Source organism: Artibeus jamaicensis, unplaced genomic scaffold (genome assembly GCF_021234435.1).
Source record: "Artibeus jamaicensis isolate MK-2021 breed Jamaican fruit bat unplaced genomic scaffold, CSHL_Jam_final contig_466, whole genome shotgun sequence".
Classification (NCBI taxonomy): Eukaryota; Metazoa; Chordata; class Mammalia; order Chiroptera; family Phyllostomidae; genus Artibeus; species Artibeus jamaicensis.
In genome coordinates, this window is record NW_026521844.1 from 12,218,757 (window position 1) to 12,238,030 (window position 19,274).

Genomic DNA, 19,274 nt, shown 5'->3' on the forward strand with positions numbered 1-19,274 from the left:
AGGTTTAGGCTTATTATTTCAGCCTACTAAGATCTATTTACATCTTGATTTTTCTGTTTTAAAACAGTTATTCCTTACAGCTTTATGGAATGTGTAAATTACAAAACATGATTCTAGGCTATCATCTAAATTAAGTATTTAAAATGCTGAATGAGCTCCAAACAAGATCCTGTCGCTCACCAACAGTCTTTTCCTGAAACTCAAATCAATTCACTAAATCAGCTGATTCCACAGCTCTCAACCACAGACAACTCTGCCACTACCATCACCCAAACAACAGAAATCGTCATTTCTCAGATACATTGCCAAAATCATGATCATAGATTATTCTGGGTATGGAAATTCTACTCAAAAAGGAAATGAGATAAGCTTAAAACAACTTTTTTTAACAAGCTCATTTTGACTTCAATAATCACCCCCCCATATCACGACCGTAAATTGTCCTTTTAATAACTTATTCTAGAATTCTGTTTAAAATTGAAGACAAGCTTACTAGACTAGACTACAGTATCCAGAATTTAATTCTTTTCTTAATCTTGGCAATTAAGAAATTTTGTCTATTTCCTTCTGGAATAATCTTTTAAATAAAAAAATTTAAATATACACAAAAATAGAGAAAGAGTATGATAATGCACCAATGTACCTATCACCAAGCTTAAATAGTTATCAACTCATGGCCAATTTTATTTAATTTACTGCCTAGTTTTATATTTAATGACAGAATACTGTAAAGCAAAACCAGATCTCATGTCATTATAGGCTATACTTCAGTATACATCTCTAACTGATGAGGATATTTTAAAAAACATAATCACTACCATGGTACTTCATCTCACAAAATGAACAATAATTCCCTACTATCATTTAATACCCAGTACTTGGATATCCAGGGTTTTTAAAAAAGTGTCTCAGGTCACTCTAAGATGCAATCAAATTTGAGAATCATTCATCCAAAAGCTTGATTAAAACCAGGTTTTTAAAAAGAAGGTTTTATTTATTTTTAGAGAGAGGAGAAGAGAAGGGAGAAAAAGAGGGAGAGAAATATCAGTGTGTGGTTGCCTCTCATTCGTCCCCTACTGGGGACCTGGCCTATAACCCAGGCATGTGCCGACTGGGAATCGAACTTTGGTTCACAGGCCAGTGCTCAATGCACTGAGCCACGCCAGCGAGGCAGGTGTTGTTTTGTTTTTCACCTTCGTAGGAGGCAAGTAGCAATGTAGCTCCTATTACAACTCACCAAGAGACACATAATGTCTCCTTGTTCTACTCTTAGTGATGCTGAGATTGTACTGGATTCATTATGTCCCTTCTCGGTTTCACTTAACCCTTCCTGCTTCCAGGCATCAGCTTTTCAATGAAGAGACCTGGCTACCTCATCCCCTAATACCACTGTCATTTCATACCTTTCAGAAGTAAGGGCCATATTTCAGCATGGCTTCCATTATGCCAACTGCAGTAGCAGAAAGAGGAGCTCTGGCATTCAGATTCAACCCTAACAGACCAGAAGAAGCTGTGGCTGCAGGTAAATTTCTTACCCTTCTTCTCCACAAGACTATTTGGAGGAACAGTGGTTCCATAGAGCCTCTCTAGAGACATTCTGCATGACCAAGCAACCTGGTTGCATTTTGGGAATCTGTGGTCAGCTCAGTACACCCCATGTTGTATCTGCTTTCACTTCTTTGGCTCATTCCCTTTCCCTCTCATTCTTGATGCCTTGGACCACAAAGCACAATGAAGTGCAGCACAAAAGCTCTGGCATGTATTCTTAGAGTAGTGCTTTTCAAACATTAATGTACTTATAAATCACCTGAGAATCTAGTTAAAGTATTCTGATTCAGTAAGCTGGGTAGGGACTGGGGTGTTACATTCTGCATTGGCTCAAGGTAACACCCATATGGCTAGCCTTGGGCCTATGCCTCCATAACAAGATTCTAGAGAACTAGTTCTAATAAAAATTGATGAACAGATGATGTCAGCCTGATTAAAAAGTTCCCCATTAAGGCCCTGGCTGGTGTAGCTCAGTGGATTGAGCTCTGGCCTGCGAACCAGACAATCGTGGTTCGATTCCCATTCAGGGCACATGCCTGGGTTGCAGACTGGTTCCCTGCAGGCCAGTTTCCAGCAGGGGATGCGCAAAGGGCAACCATACATTGATGTTTCTCTCCCTTTCTCCTTCCCTTCCCCTCTAAAGATAAATAAATAAATTTTTTTAAAAAGTTCCCCATTAAGAGTTCATCCCAGTTTCAATGTCTTTTAATGATCATTTGTCTAGATCAGTGCTTCTCAAAGTAGGGTCCCCAGACCTGCAGAATTAGCATTACCTGGGAACCCATTAAAAATTCAACTTCTTGGCACCCACCTTAGATTTAAATCAAAATACATGGGGAAAGAACAGCAACCTGTGTTTTAATATTCTCTTCAATGATTCTGATGTACGTTCAAGTTTGAGAACCACTGATACATAATTTCTTTAGAATTACAAAATAGTGACTATCTAGCCCCATCATTCCTTCTACATTAACTGGGTTTCTTCTATAAAGAGATTTTCCTTGTCAACAGTTTGGTTGCTTTGAAAAAGTTTGTACAGGAAGGGTAAGATAAATGCTGATTCCTACTTATCAATTAATTTTTAAAATACTGAGCAAGTACCACGTCGATCTTTAACGTTGACCAATAAATTTGAAGAAAAGGGAATTATGAGGAAGTGTTTATATACTTGATTTGTCTCAGTCCTTTTAGTCATTATTCGTCTTCAAGCTCAAACTTTCCCTTCTTAGGTTGCTGTGAACCCCTTCAAGCTGGCCCCTGTGACCCTTTAACAAAACCCCATTTATTAGTCTTTTACAGCTTCCTTGCTTTTTAGCACTACGTGTCTACAGCTCAACTTGCACATTTTCTGCCCCAGACCTGCAGTCAGCCCCTTCTCCAAGGACTGGTTCCTTAGTGAAGACGGTATTTAGAGATCACAGTCAGTGATGCAGGGGTGTTTGCTGCTACTATGTTATCACTGCTTTTAGGCCCTTTTCGTGGATAAAACTAGGAAATACAAGTAACTTTATTTAAAAAATCATGTGGTTCTATTGACATATGCAAGTCTACCCCTTCACTGTTATGCTGAAAATCTTAGTTCCTAATGACCTTGTTTTATTCTACAATAGATTTAAAAACTACACCAAAATTCATTCACAGACATGTCCCCTGTGTCCTGTAACTCTTTCCCCAATATTAACTGATTCATTTTTGCTTTACCCATTCAATGTTTCTTCTTGAGAAAAACATGTAGCTACCTAACTATATATTATGTATACATATTTTAATATTTTATTCATTTTTATACCTTTTTCATTCTGTGATTTCATGAAAATTACAGGCAGTGGTTTAGCTATCACATTTGTAAATTTTTCCTCATTCTCTAAGATAAAATTCTTCTAAGCTAGTGGCTTAAACTCAATTACACTATTGTTTATACTTTTTCTTTTGGGAATGCTTAGGTTATTCTTTATTTTTTAATCTAAAGCTCCATTTTCTTTATAGAGTATATGCAATTTCTTCCATCTCCTGTTAATATTATATAATATGTCCCAAGAAACTAGTTGTTCTTCCTCATTTTTCAGAATATAACAAAGGCAAAAATAATTTAGAATATCTTATATATTTCCTAACATCAGTCAACAAAATAAATCATACCTTGGAAACACCGTACTTTCTGTAAAATGTGGCGGTCCATTCACCATGTACAGTCCTTCCGATCCTCGGACTAAAGAAACAAAATGGAAAGAGTGCAATGACTTTGTTAATAAATACTTAGTCATCACAAATGTCTTAAATAACAAAAAGCTTCCAGTCAAAAAAATATCAACATTATTAAACATGTCCTAGAACTACAGAATGTTAGCATTAAAAGGACACAATTTTCTTACCCTATTGTATAAAATCATGTAACTGCTGAGACTAAACAGGTAATGCAACAGACTGAATGTCTGTGCCTCTCCCAAATCCCTTAGTGGAAACCCTAATCCCAATGTGAGAGTCAAGGAGGGGGCGCGGGGGGAGAAAGGCAGAAAACTGTACTTGACCAAACATTAAAATAAAAAATATGTACATTTTAACCATAAAAAAGAGACAAAGGTGGGGCTTTGGGAGATACTTAGATCACAAGGTAGAGCTCTCATAAATGGGGTTAGTGCCCGTCTAAGAGCCCCGAGATCTAGCTCTCTGCCATGTGAAGATACAGACATAAGCTGGTAATTTACAACCTGTAAGAGGGTCCTCACCAGAACCAGACCGTGCTGGACCCCTGATCTCAGAACTCCAGCCTCTAAAACTGTAAGAAATAAATTTCTGTTGTTTATAAGCTACCTGGTTTGTGGTACTTTGTTACAGCAGTCCGAACTAAGAGAGGTAATATTGCTCTTATTTCTTTTCCTATAAAGAATCTTCACTTAGTCTCTAAGGAGACTATTTCAATAAATCCACTTTTATCTATTTTATAAGAAATCTATGCATGTGTACTGAGATAGAACATTCACACTTATATTCCTTCATTCAAATGAAAAAGAAGTGATCTTAGTATTGGATTTTCACATTTTTAATCCCATTTTCAGAATGTGTGGATACTGGAAACAGAATTAGAAGCTGAGTCTAAGTCCAATCTTCTTTGTATTAGCTTACTCTCTCAAGTAACTTTTTCAAACAAAAACTTAAAACTTTAATGTAGTTGTGCTGTAGTAGAAAGGACATAAATGCAGAGGCAGACTTCTGTTCCTACCTGGCTGTGGAACTCTGGCTACGTCACTACCTCTACATCTGTTCCCTGCTTTGTAAGAATGAAAATACTAGAGTAGAGGGTGGCTGTGTGTTTTATATAAAGTAATAATATAAAATATAGTATACGGCCAAAGTTCTTACTGTAAGGCATTATTAATATATTTACAATTTCTCCAACTAAGAGAGTAAGTGGGATTAGACACACTGATTTACAAAGCCCCCAATGATAGTAATATCTTAAAATACTGCATGAACAAAATTTAAGATTTAATAAGAAAAATCTATACAACTAGACTGTACTTTTGAAAATGGCTGAATTAGCAGCTTCTAAAGCTGAATGAACTAAATTCATTCAATAGTCAACAAATGCTTATTGGGGGGTGGGGAGGGGAAACTACCTCCTAGACCCTATGTTGAAATACTGGAGATATAGAGGGAGGAAAATCAGCCTTGTCCCTGACCTCATTAATCAAATGACTAGTCAAATATATGGAATTCTATAACTATTTAGTGCTACAGAGGAAAGATATATGGGGCTAATAGAGGAATAACAGACTTCTGGTTTTAAAATGGAAGGTTATGGAACATGTCCTTGACTAAGTAATTTATGTGTTGAGATCTGAAGGACGAACAGCAGTTAACAAGCAAAGAGAAGAGCAACAAGTGCAAAAACTCCATGGCAACAGAAATGATGAAGCATCAGAAGAACGGAAAAAAAAAGGCCTGTGTGGCTAGGAGATGGAGCTGGAGAATAAAATAGGGCTCACACCAAGCAGAATCTTGTGGCCAAAGTTAGGCAGTTGGTCTATAGCCTAAGAGTGGCAGGAGGCTTCAAGAGGATTGTAAGCAGATTTTTTAAACCAGTTTTACATTTTGAAAAGGTCAGTTTAGAGAATAAACTGGAAGGGACCAAGAGTGGATGTGAAGAGACTAATCAAGACGGTCCTATAGTAGCCCCATAGGAGAGATGAAGGAAACTTGGACTAGGGTGGAGCAATGGAAATGGAGAGTGAAGAATGAGTGTTCAATATGTAAGAGATAAAACTGACAGGACTTGGTGATTGCGTTACTATTTTATGAGCTAAAATTCTTGCTAGCAGTAATAGCCTAAGAGCTGAAAAGAAAAAGTTCTACTGAGGTCCGTGGCCGCAATTACAATTGCTTTTTTTCCCGCCAGCTGTTCACAAATCTTCCTCTTCTCCTGGTTACTGGAAAAACTGCAAAGTTGGTAGAGACAGGCTGCTCTTGCCTCCAACTCTAATCCATATTTCCTTTCCCTTCTCCAGGCACAGTTCTCAGGCACTAGTATTCTGCCTGAGAATGAGCTCAATTTTCAGATATTGAAAGTAATATAATTTACACTCCCAAACTAAATAATTTAAAGTTAGAAGGAAAGTAAAAGAACCACTAATGAACAAGATAAAAATCTGTATCCTCATGGAGCTTATGTTTCCATAGAGAGATGGAAAATAAGTAAACATGTAATTGAATTATGAGTTTCTTAGACATTTACAAATATATAACTGATAACTGGAGATCATGTTTCCTGATACCATATGCAGAGAACCAGACTGAGTTGCCAAACTGTTGTGGGTAGTTTACCCTGAAATAGAATGGAACTGAGCAAAGTATACTACTGCACATATCAAAATCTAAACTCCTTACACTACAGCCTACAAGGCTCTCTCTATAAGACCTGGCCCTGCATACTTCTATGTGCTATGAATTAAGGATTAAAAAAAATTTGATACATTACTGCACTCAAGGTAATTTCAAAAGAGCTCAATCTATTGCTACACCTTGAATGAAACACTAAAGGTATCTATTCTAAAAATCTAAAGACATTTAGAAAACATTTTGAGCCAGAAAATGTTTTTCTAGAAGATTTAAATACTATGAAGTTCAATTCTTGCCCTAGCTGATGTGGCTCATTGGATTAAGCACCAGCCTGGGAACCAAAGGGTTGCAGGTTCCATGACCAGTCAGGGCACCTGCTCCCAGTAGGGGGCGCTCGAGAAGCAAGCACACATTGATGTTTCTCTTCCTCTTTCTCCTTCCGTTCCCCTCTCTAAAAATAAAAATATTCTTTAAAAAGTTCAATTTTTTAGAATCAATATTCTCAATCGCTTCTTAGCCTTTTTACTATTCTCTTACTACACAGATAAAACAGTGCTATTTCTTATCACCAAATTAATTACCTGCTACAATTACTGCATATGATACAGTATGATTTAGAACAGGTCATTCTTTTCATAATACTGTAATTAAGGTTCTAACAAACACTTATTTGAGGGATTAATAAAAAATAAGTTTCCCAAACTAGGGAGTTCAGATACCAGATTTCACTTTAATCCTAGGTTACATAACATTTGTCAGCCTAATGAGGTCCCCCTCCCACAGCTGCAGTGGCAATGGAACACAGAGTGTGCTCTTTCAGAAATCACATGCAGGCCTAGGAAAACAAAATGACATATCGTCAGTGTAGTCCCAATGAAGCTGCAGCGTAATTAGAAAATGTGCCATATGGTGACACAATCAGTCCATGTTCTATTGATTTAACTGCAGGCCCAAGAATATATGCTGGAGGTGACCGGCAAAAAAGAAAAGCTTTCCCAAACTCAGCTTCTTATGTTCTCCTGACACCTGTGACTAGTGGCCTTGGCCCTCATACTTGTTTTGCTGTTATCACTGACCACAATGCTCATGTGGGAAAATTCCAAGTTCTGTACATTATACTAAAATGCAGCTGTACCTCAGAACCCATTAAGATAGCCTTCTGGCCAAAACAGTGGAAATCTTCAGGGTATTCAAAGCAACCAGTACAAAGCTTTCCTTTTCTAAATTTCTACTTCATACCTTCATCCCAAACTAAGATAGGTCAAAGACCGCAAAGAAGTACTAGATTAAATGTCTGTGCATGCCACCCCTGAAGTTTGTATGTTGAAATTTAATCTCTAATGTGATGGTATTTGGAAATGAGGCCTTTGTGAGGTAATATAAGTAAGTACCCTTATAAATGAGACTCTAGGGAGACCTGGCCCCTTCTGTCATGTGAGGACAGAGTATGACAGCTATCTATGAAACAGGAAGCAGGTGTTCACCAGATACCGAATCCAGTGACTTGACTGTGGACTCCCCGGTCTCCAGAACTGTGAGAAATAAATTTCTATTGTTTATTAGCTACCTGGCCTGTGGTATTTTGTTACAGAAGTCTAAATAGACTAAGAAGTAGTGGGGGAGAACCCCACTTAGCCCATACTCTTTCATACAGACTGATTAACCCCAAATCTTACAAGGTGACACTTGACAGAAAAGTGTCAGGTCTTTCCTGTGCAAGTAGCATTCAGTCTCATGTGGTTTTCAGTGCCTGGTTTTAATGTGTCTGCAGAAATGAAAATCTTGAGTCAAATTAATCAACTGCTTTTCAACATGCACATATTTGCATTCTACATAAATAACCATTTAAAAACAAAAATCCAAAGGTTACATATGCCATGATTCCATTTATATAAAACTCTTGAAATAACAAAAATTATCATGATAGAGGACAGATCAGCGGTTGCCACAGGTTAAAGGTGGAAGGAAGTGCTATATAAAAGGTTAGTATCTTCTTTGTGGTGATGGAACAGTTCTATATTCCAACAGTGGCAAATACATGAATCATTTTCTTAGACTACACACACATACAAACTGTCAGAATACAAAGGAGGGCTGTAGTTTAGTAAGTACTACTGTACTAATGTCAATTTCTTGGTTTTGATAATGTACTATGGCTCTATAAGATGTCATCAGGGAAAGCCAGGTGACGGGTCCACAGAAACTCTCTTTATTGTTCTGGTAACTTCTCATAGTCTTAAGTTATGACTATCAAAATAAAGGGCTTTAAAATGCCTGTTGTTTTTGGTAATGCTTTGCTCACAATACACCAAAAAAGAACATTAATCAAAAGTTTTTCAATGTTTCTCAAAAACATTGCATTAAAATCAAAAGTTGAATAAACCAAGATTTTTATACTAAGGTAAAAAACATTCCACCTAAGTATCCATTACATTAGACACCCTCCTTTGTACATGATGCTTAACAATAGACAGGTCTATTTTAAGAGAACTAATTATACATTGAATTCATCATAAAAATCACATTTGAGTCATTACAGTTTTATTCATACATCTAAACCATTATTTAAAACAAATGTTTTGCTTCAAACCTCCCTTCACAGAAGTATAACTATGAGAAAGTGCTACAAGACATTTTAGTACTGCTAAAGATACCTTACTGGATTTAATCATTATGAGCAAGTTTTTATACAAATCTGAATACACATACACCAAATTTACTAGAAGAAACACAAAATCAGGTTAATAACAGAATATAAACTGTATTACAATTTAATAAATGCAAAAATAAATATAAACTCAAAACAAACTCTTTTCAATAACTGAAAGAATTTTTTTTCTACACAGGGCTTTCTAATGAGGAATTAATTTTAACTGGAAGTGACTGAATGTGAAACAGTGAATAGAATGTGAAGCTAGCTCAACAGTATATTGAGATTTGATATGATTTTGTTTTTAATAATTTTATTTTTTCATCAAAGGGGATCTGGCAATATGTTCTATTACAAAGAAAAATCCAGGATGCAAATAGTTCTTTTCATAGAGCAACAACTAAGTGTCAATTTCACAAAGAATAACTGTTTAAAAACAATAATTATATTAAATAGTGTAAATACATAATGTACTTTTTAAACTTACTATCCTTTCCAGACACCCAAGTATAATCTATTGTTCTAGGCCTGAGTTAATATGAGGAAACTACTGGGTTTCAACAAACAAGGGCCCTATGCCAGGGATATGGTAGTTATTATAATATGATACTTTTCCAACCTTTACATCTGCTGAAGTATGTATGAACTTAGGAAAATGACTCAGCTTTTGATAAATTATCCCAATGGCCTTATCTAGGCAAGCTGATCAGACAATGTGGGTTACACATCAAGGCCACTGTTGCTTTATATGCCTAGTATCCAGGATCCACTTTAGGTGACTCTAATTTTCTTTTGGAAACTATTCAGGGATGAGAGTATAATTTGACTCTAGTGATCAGATTAACAATCAACTGATTCAAAGATGAGCAATGTCTTTAGCTAAGCCAAGCTAAAGACAGCCAGCCTGTGACTAGCAAAAATGTGCTCTTTCCTTAGAGGCTGCTTAACTGGTTGAATGTAAACTTGCAGCTCCCATGTAGAATGTTAGCCCAAGAATGAATTTAATTGAGAAGAAATCAAGAGATCACAGGGATAAAGATTCTTGGAGTCGTGCAAATACCTAGATGTGGCAGTTATCAAAGTTTTAAGGTTATATAAAGTTTTCTTTAAAAAAAATCTCCTTTTCACATTCTTTGGCTTTTTGCCATTTCCAGGTAAAAGTGGTGACTAATAAAACTTACTGGATAATCTCCAAATTGTTCACAACTCCAAATCCCATGAGTGTAAGTTTTAAAGATTCTACAAGTAAAAGAACCTATCCTTAACTAAAATACCTATTCTAACAATGTTTAAAAGATTAATCATGTGGGGAAAAAAGGCGGGGATTCTATGGAAAGTATCCAAACAGGGTGATTAGTTCATAAATCCATAAATGGGTATGTCAAGGTGGGCAGTCACATCCCAGGCGTATAGCTTTTTAGTAGGAGGTTTATCTTTGCCCTATACAAGCTCTGTCCATTGTTTATATGCATTTAAGTTAACACACCTTTGAAAAGCAGCACCCTTAAAAGAGCTCATAATCTTAACAATCCTACGATCCAACCCCCATCTTGTTCTTCCCAGCTTCATATAATCTTCCATAAGCTCCCTACTTACTTTCAAGTGAAAAAGAAACTGCAAAACTTACCTTGTATTTTGCCACATATAATGTGCTCCCATGTACAATGTGCACCCACATTTTTGGCCCAAACTTTCAGGGAAAAAAACCCATTTTAATTTTTTATTTCTATTTTTTACTTATTTATATTTAGAAACAAAACCAATTATTGTATCCCAGGGTACTACTTTGCATATGGATATTGTCATTGCTTTCTAGAGTTATACTTTTAATGCATAAGCATAAATAAACAATTAAAAACATTCATTTAGAATGTTTTTAATGGATAGACGTAGAATAGATATGGAATCAGTACTACCCATGTGTAATACACATCCTTATTTATCCCTAAAAAATTTGGGCAGAAAAGTATGCATTATACATGGCAAAATATGGTATTCTCTGGAGCATTTGAGATCTTGTTCCCCTGCATATGAGATCAGTTTCACTCAAACTCTTAAAAAAATTCTCTACAGGTTTTGACATTTCTCATGCCAACAATCACTATGTTCCAGTGGGAAAAGAAAAACAAAAAAGAACCATGAAGGGGAATAGCTGAATATAATGACTCAACCAATTTGCCATGTGACTCTGACCATGTAATCTCTCTGGGTCTCCATGAATATGAGAATATGATGGGTAAATTGACTAGATAACCTTTAAACTTATACAAAGTCCCTCATTTTAAGCACTGCAAGAACACTTATTCTTGGTTAATTTGACTATAAATGAAGTGGTTATTTTTCATTAATTTATTCCTCCATTAAACATTTAGATTGTCTATTGCTTATCAAGCACAGTAGCTGGTACTAAACTGACAAGAATGAGTAAGACTGTACCTCTACAATCAAGGAGTTCACAGTCTAGCAAGGAAGAAAGCACCTAACTGGATAATTGTCAAATGTGTAAGTGAGAAAAAAATATTCAAGTATGTATGAGATACAAAAATAGCCTGGGGAACAACTACCTGGGAAGAGGAAGGGAAGACTTCACAAAGCAATGATGTCTGAAATTAATTTAAAAAAAAAATAGGAAGATGCTAGCCAAATAAAGAAAAATAGGAAAGTCCTAGACTGAAGAAATAGGTTTTTAAGGGTATTATAAGCAGTTCAATATACATGGAACACAAAATAGGATGGAATGGCAAGGAAATGAATATCAAGAGCTATTCATGTGTAACAGTGGAAAACTGTAACACTGGGAAATTCTACCCCACCCCACCATTCTTTCACATTGTTTCTGTAAATGCTGAGCAATATGTTACTTGTAGATAAAAAGCTTGTTTGTATAAGAATCCTAGGAACTAGGACTTCTGGCCAAGATGGAAACATAGGTGGAAACACTGTGCCTCCTCGCACAACCAAGTTTAAAGATGACAAAGTTTTAGTAACAAAAATGCAGCCAAACACAGACAATTAAACTGTACAGAATTCCAACAACCACGACCAACCATTCATCTAGATGGGTGAGAGGGGCAGAGTCAGCAGCAGAGCAGGGCGAGGCAGGAGGGGCCCAGGAGCTCAGGAGCTCAGGAGCACAGGGGGCGGTTGGCGGACCCCAGGCGTGGGGTGGCATGGGCGGACCCAGTGAGGGCGCAAGGAGGCAGGCTGACTGCCGTCACACATTCCCATGCAGATAAACCAGGCAAAGGATTGAGCAGTGAGACAGACTGCTCAGGCCAGGGCCCCAGCCACAAGAATTAAAGCCTGAAAGCACCAACTGGAAAGACTTTCAGGGTCAAGGTGCCAGGAGAAGCTCCCAGGCTTACAGAGAGTTTGTTGGAGAGACCCACAGGGTCCTAGAGGGTACACGAGCCCACACACCTGGGAACCAGAACCAGAAGAGCCCAATTTGCTTGTGGGAAGCGGCAGAGGGGACTGAAATCTGAGAGAGAGCGGAACAAGCCATTGCCCCTCTCTGACCCCGCCCCCACATACAGCATCACAAACCAGCAACCTGTAGCCTTGCCCTGGTGAACACCTAAGGCTCCACTCCTCATACATAACAGGTGCGAACAGACAGAAACATTATGGCTCAGGAACAGCTCAAAGCCCCAGAGCCAATAAATCTAAGCAACCAAGAGATAGCCAACCTTTCAGATGCACAGTTCAAAACACTGGTGATAAGGATGCTCACAGAACTGGTTGATTTTAGACACAAATTAGAGGAACAAATGAAGGCTAAACTAATTGAAATGAAGGGAAATGCACAGGGCACCAATAATGATGGAAAGGAAACTGGGACTCAAATCAAGGGAGTGGACCAGAAGGAAGAAAAACACAACCAAACAGAAAAGAATGAAGAAACAAGAATTCAAAAATATGAGAGGCTAAGGAACCTCCAGGACATCTTTAAACATTTCAACATCCAAATTATACCAGTACCAGAAGGGGAAGAGGAACAGCCATGAGTGGAAAACTTATTTGAACGAATAATAAAGGAGAACCTCCCCAATCTGGCGAAGAAAATAGACTTCCAGGAAATCCAGGAAGCTCATAGAGTCCCAAAGAAGGGGACCTAAGAAGGAACACACCAAGGCACATCATAATTACATTAGCCAAGATTAAAATGAAGGAGAGAATCCTAGAGGCAGCAAGAGATAAGGGGACAGTCACCTACAAAGGAGTTCCCGTCAGACTGTCAGCTGATTTCTCAAAAGAGACCTTACAGGCAAGAAGGGGCTGGAAAGTATTCCATGTCATAAAATCCAAAGACCTACAACCAAAATTGCTCTATCCAGCAAAGCTTTCATTTAGAATGGAAGGACAGATAAAGTGCTTCTCAGATAAGGTCAAGTTCAAGGAGTTCATCATCACCAAGCCCTTATTATATGGGGCTTATCTAAGAAAAGGGACTTATCTAAGGGACTTAGATAAGTTAAAGGGATTTATCTAAAAAAAAAAAGATAAAAAAGATGAACAGTGAAAGGACAGCAAACTCACAGTTATTAACAACCACACCTAAAACAAAAGCAAACTAAGTAGACAGCTAGATCAGGAGCGGAACCATAGAAGTGGAGATCACATGGAGGGTTAGCAACAGGGTAGTGGGAGGAGGAGAAGGAGGGAGAAGGTACAGAGAATAGGTAGCATAGATGGTGGGGGGGGCAAGAATAGTAGGGGAAATACAGAATCTAAAGAACTTGAGACACGTGGTCATAAACTAAAAGGGGGGAAAGGTGGGGGAGGGGTGTGCAGGGTAGAGGAGAATAAAAGGGGGGAAATGGGACAACTGTAATGGCATAATCAATCAAATATATTTACAAAAATAAAGAATCCTAGGAAATAACTTCAAAAGATACAGATTCTGAAATTCAGGCATCCCAGCTCCAGAAGATTTGCTGACCTTCTAAAGTGGAACCAGGATAACATGAATGCAGGATAACTGAACCAGGATGCTGCCCACCAGACCATTACTGGCCTTATCAGAATGGACTGTGTGTGTCTGCATGTAGAGAACTGTTCAATTCCTTTGTTTGATCTCTTTGTTCTGTTCCCCTCTCCCTCATTACAAAAACTTCTGCCTCCACTGAGAGGAGAAGATGGGCTTTGTGACGAGTCCCCGTTTTCCAGGTCGCTGGCACCTGAAAATAAAGGACTTTCATTTACATCAGCACCTGCCTCTCAAATACTGGCTTTCGTAGTGGTAGGCAGCAGGACCTGCGTTTACAGGACTGTAAAGGATTCACATACTATGCTCAACAGGATGAAATTTACCTTGTAAGCAGTGAGGAGCCACTGCTCAGGTTTTGAAAGGAAAGAAAATTTATCAGATTTTTTAAATGTACTAATTTTTTATATTACAGTTCACATAAGCATTTAGTATTGCCACATTGTGAAGAGCATACAAGCTACCTTTATAAAGCTAAAAAAAACTTCATTCAATTATATATTTACGCCTTTAAACATATGCCTGGTATATTATCTAACAAATAGTCAATATTTGATAAATGTTTGATGAATGAACTGTGGTGGAGAGACTGAATGTCAGTGGCATAAGAGTAATAACAAAGATATTAAAATGTAGAATGGCAAAAAAGTGAAAAAGCTAAAAAGTTTCCTTACAAGTCTCAGGGAGAAATCATCCTTTTCCACAAATTAAACAACCTGTCTCTCAAAGCCTTCTGTTCCCTTCCAACTCCCACCTCCTTGATATTCACATGACACTCCCAGCTATTACCCTAGTCCAGAGTCTTCCCTGACTCTGTCCAAGACTAAGTTTATTATCTCAAACATTATAAACACTGCCTTTGCTTCAAAAATCTCAGGAATCCTCTAGTACTCTAATTCTAAAACGCACTATTTCAACATCAAACATTTTAGGATTATCTCTATAATGCTCAATACTACCACCCCAGACCACAGTTTCATCCCTTGAAACGTACACTGCCACAGCTCCATTCTTTCATGTCACTCCTACAGATTTCATTAAAGCAAGGAGTACAAAACTTGGTATTACTTAAATTCATTCTTAATGATTGGTCACTTTTATAAGTCATATGTTTATATTTTTCTTCTTACAGAGTTAAATGATTTCACATTGCCAACAAATAAAGGTTCCTGGAAACCCATGGTAACAAACTCGACTAGCACTTTGTGTTATCTCCCTTCCTCTATTCCTGTAGAACTTGAAGCGGCAGCGAAGAAGGTTGAAAGAGCACAAGGGAGGGGTATGCCTAGCCCAGAGGCAGGGGACCTCACTTCCGATTACCATGCTACAGCAAGAAACCCAAAAGGCCCTCCGGCTCCTCCGCAATCCACAAAAAAAAAAAAAAAAGGCCAATCAGCCTCCAAGACTTCTCGGGTAGTCCGCAAGAACAGAAACAAAGAGAAACTGCTTTGAAAAGGCATTCTCTGGGTTGTTCGGAACTCACCTGTTAGTAGCGGCGTGGACGGCGCCATTTCGTCCCGGAAAGAGAAACTCAGAAGCTACGGTCACAGTTCACGAGGGCCAAACCCGGCCCCTACACGTCTACTCCGGCGTGGAGACGGCAACTTGGTATTTCCGGGGTCACCAACCTCGGGGCCAATTAACTTCCGTTTGGAGCCCGCAACAGCAAAGGATTCCCAACGCGCAAGCGCAGCTCTGGGGCCACATAACAGAATTTGGGAGGGTTGGGTTAGGGTTGGGCTAAGGCCCTTCAGCCTGCCTTAGCCCTGCCTCACTACGTGCTTCAGCAGGCGGAGCCTGCACTTCCGTGGGGCGGAGTTCGCCCAGTGCTGACGTTGGCAGCCGAACCTGAAGTAGTTCAAGCCCACGGACTGAGCGGTCCTCTTGTTGCTTTTCCTTCCTCTTTCAGTCCACGCTCCCGGCGTCAGCAGGGCGAGCCTATCCCGGCGGCCTGCTGTCCTCCCGCGCGCCCTCCACTCTGAGCTGGTCCGCCCGGAGTTCCTCAGTTGGCGGCCCACGCCCCGCTAGCGCTCAGCCCCCGCGCTCAGGCCCAGTGTCCGGAGCTAGCGCCCCACCTGAGAACCTCCTCGTTCGGGCGGCGGCGCGGGCACCGGGAGCGGAGCGTCGCAGCGGCCCCAGGGGAAGCGAGAGAATCTGAGGGGTGGCTTGGGCAGGTGGTGGCGCCGCGAAGATGGTCGCCAAGCAGAGGATCCGTATGGCTAACGAGAAGCACAGCAAGAACATCACCCAGCGCGGCAACGTCGCCAAGACTTCGGTAAGGGAAGAGCGGCGCGCCTCGGATCTGCAGCCAGAGCTGAGGCCCGAGCCTAGGGCCGCATCGAGTTCTTCCCAGACCCGGCCGACTCTGGGGGACCGAGGCCGCGATCTGGACTCACAAGTTGAGGGGCTTGGGGCGGTGGGTGCCGTAGCTGGGCGGCTTGGGAACCGAGGGGAGACTTGGCGTGGAGTGCAGGCTGTGGGAGCCCTGGGTCGGAGTGGCATTTGAAACGGTGGGTCTTCCTTTTTGCAGAGAAATGCTCCCGAAGAGAAGGCATCTGTAGGACCTTGGTTATTGGCTCTCTTCATTTTTGTTGTTTGTGGTTCTGGTAAGTGTTTGGGGGGCTACCATTGGGCTGGATGTTGGAGGACGGGTTTGGGATGACGTGGTGACCCATCAGTGGTGAATCTTAACCGCGTAGTTCTCAACCCACCTGCCGGGAGCTCCACATAATTCTATTTCATTTGAACCAATTTACGTGTCCCACATATGCACAGAGGGTGGTGCTCCAGAAACTTCTTTCAGCTTGATTTGTGCTCACAGGATATCAGAAAAGGAGGTCAGGTTCTTAGTAATGATCAAATTGGAAGTTTACACCAAAATAAAGGAAAACGTCTTCCAGAAGGAAAATACAAGGCTTTGCAATCCTACTATCAGTACCTTTGCAAAACAGAAACTTTTGAACATTATGTACATATGGATGTTCGAAATTAATTTAACATGTCTCAGAATCTGACATCTTTATGTCAAATCTGGGTGTATTTTACAGGATAAAGCTAGTGCAAAGAATTGATTCACTATAGAGAAACGTGGCAATTTAATATGTGACAAATGGTTTTAGATTAATAAAAGAAACGTTTGACATATTGTAGGAGAAATTCATTATCAGGGCAGCCTGCTGTTAGAGTAATAGATTCTTGCCCCTGCAAATAGATTACAGAATGTTTTTCCTCTCGTAATTTAAAAGCTGTTCATACTGAGGTACATATTTCCGTTTTTCACATTCTGGAGTTATAAAGTTATTTGAGGTTTCTTTTTTTCACTTTGCCAATTTCCTAAACTTACCAACTGGAAGTTTTCCTGGTAAATGGCCAAGAGCCAACCTATTTATATAACCTAAAGATTACTGAATTTCAGCTTTATGAGAATAAGGAAACATAGATGTATTATAGGCCAGGCCTTTAGAGGACACAATATTTAGGAATAAACCAAAGTAATTCTGTGCTTGAAAAACCTGTTTGTTTTGGTACTTTAAGTTCTTTTGGAAGTGATTGCTTATTTTCAAATTCTCTTGGACATTTAATATAAAACTCAGAAGCTGAGATTTTAAAAAAATAGCTTATGGACCTTTAATTGTTTTATTAAGGTAGGCCTGTCTTCATTTCTTAATGCAATGAAGTTACATAGTCTTTTCAAGTAATTGTTTAAGGGTAGTTGGGCTCAAAGTGTCTTAATAAATATCTGCCACTTGCGAGACTTATTTTATTCAAAGCATGTTTTAATATTTGTTCTTTCTCTTTACAGCAATTTTCCAGATTATTCAAAGTATCAGGATGGGCATGTGAAGTGACTGACCTTAAGATGTTTCCATTCTCCTGTGAATTTTAACTTGAACTCATTCCCAGTGTTTGATACCCCGGTTAAAAACAATTCAGTAAATCATCCTGCCTCAGAATGACTTTTCATATCATCATTCATGTGTCATTCCAAGGTTTCTTCATGAGTCATTCCAAGTTTTCTGGTCCATACCACAGTGCCTTGCAAAAGCACCACATGAATAAAGCAATAAAATTTGATTGTTAAGCTATAGTAGTGGACCCTACTTATTCAGTCATTTAAGAGTAAGTTTTTTAATGTGGTTATTAAAACGGTGTATAGCATCAATAATTAGATTAAGTCTATGTAGATGGGGTCTATTTTTTTTTTAATGCTAACGTGTAAATGAAATTAGCTTAATTTAAAATTTGGAATCTTATGGTTTTATATAGGTAGGCACTTTATTACAATACCTTGAATTGAAAGCACACTCCCAATAGGGTCATGTAACTGTCCTGTAATAAGGTGCTTGCTTATAAACGGAACAACCATACAGTTAGCCTAAAAATCCTACAATCTTCAGCACCTAGGATATTTTAAAAGCTTCTAAATGCCTAATGTAAAGGGAGATGCTTATAGCCATGGTTTATTTTAACAATATTATTTGTGTCACACTACCTTGGATTTTGCATGAGTGAATATACTAATCTAAGCTGCCATAAGAAAACTTGGTTAAGCATTTTTTAACTTAGTCATTTCAGTTTCACTAAAAGATACCATGGTGGAGTAAAGTCAGGGAAGGTTTGTTTATGTCACCATTGATTTCACTAGAATTACTTTAATGTATCAAAGGGGTCTACTATGCTAGATAAACGTTTTAGGGAAAAATACTACTAAAAATGGATGCCTCCACAGGATGTACTGTTGAGTCCAGTGTGCCATAGACAGCATGTTAAAAGTACTTTTAACATCAAAAAGGCACATCAACTAAAAAGTTATACTTAGTTGGAAATGTTTTTCTAGATTTATGATTAAAATTCCATTAGGGTTCTAGGTACATCAGACTGAAGTGTTATCTGGAATTAAATGGATTTACTGATAAGGATCTTTGGTCTTCCTTTTGTATGATTTTATAGGTTGTGATCACATTCTTTATTGGTGGTAAGGGTGAGTGAGAAGGCAGATTTGGCACGTTCTGGTTCCGATGGAAACTACAAGTATTGGCTATTTAAATACTTAGCCATAACTTAATTTAAAAAGCCTGGGAGGTGTCTATGTATTAATGAATTGGAAAGAAAGCTGCTTATTTGCTTTAATTGCCTCAGGATATTTCTTTTTAAAATAAGCTGTTTTAAGAGGAACAGAAGGGAAATCTGCTACATAGTCCATACACAGTGTAAACCTCAGAGAGCTTCTGATGCCCCAAAGTTTGGGGGAGA

General features: G+C 38.8%; 2 protein-coding genes across 3 annotated transcripts in view; one reads left to right on the plus strand and one right to left on the minus strand.

The window, feature by feature from the left end:
* Nucleotides 1-15,692, minus strand: part of EIF2A (eukaryotic translation initiation factor 2A) — a 43,985-nt gene extending 28,293 nt beyond the window's left edge. The window contains exons 1-2 of one of the 2 annotated variants that reach the window (XM_053667233.1): nucleotides 15,505-15,692; nucleotides 3,688-3,757 (exon numbers count right to left, since the gene is read on the minus strand). In XM_053667233.1, coding sequence (XP_053523208.1) covers nucleotides 3,688-3,757; nucleotides 15,505-15,532 — 98 coding nt within the window. In that variant the 5' untranslated portion in view covers nucleotides 15,533-15,692. The remainder of the gene's footprint in view (nucleotides 1-3,687; nucleotides 3,758-15,504) is intronic. The other variant, XM_053667232.1, reaches the window with a different exon arrangement.
* A 124-nt stretch (nucleotides 15,693-15,816) lies between these two features.
* SERP1 (stress associated endoplasmic reticulum protein 1) lies at nucleotides 15,817-18,108 on the plus strand. The gene is made up of 3 exons (XM_037150419.2): nucleotides 15,817-16,296; nucleotides 16,552-16,627; nucleotides 17,824-18,108. Exons 1-3 carry the CDS (start codon nucleotides 16,213-16,215, stop codon nucleotides 17,862-17,864), a joined length of 201 nt encoding a protein of 66 aa, XP_037006314.1. The 5' UTR covers nucleotides 15,817-16,212; the 3' UTR covers nucleotides 17,865-18,108.
* Nucleotides 18,109-19,274: the final 1,166 nt, after the last annotated feature.

What these genes read in the sequence shown, in the direction of transcription:
- SERP1 (XM_037150419.2), top strand. Translation starts at nt 16,213, where the DNA reads ATGGTCGCCAAGCAGAGGATCCGTATGGCTAACGAGAAGCACAGCAAG. An exon ending in GCAACGTCGCCAAGACTTCG is followed by an intron (nt 16,297 to 16,551) that starts GTAAGGGAAGAG and finishes TCCTTTTTGCAG; the next exon opens with AGAAATGCTCCCGAAGAGAA. An exon ending in TTTTGTTGTTTGTGGTTCTG is followed by an intron (nt 16,628 to 17,823) that starts GTAAGTGTTTGG and finishes TTCTCTTTACAG; the next exon opens with CAATTTTCCAGATTATTCAA.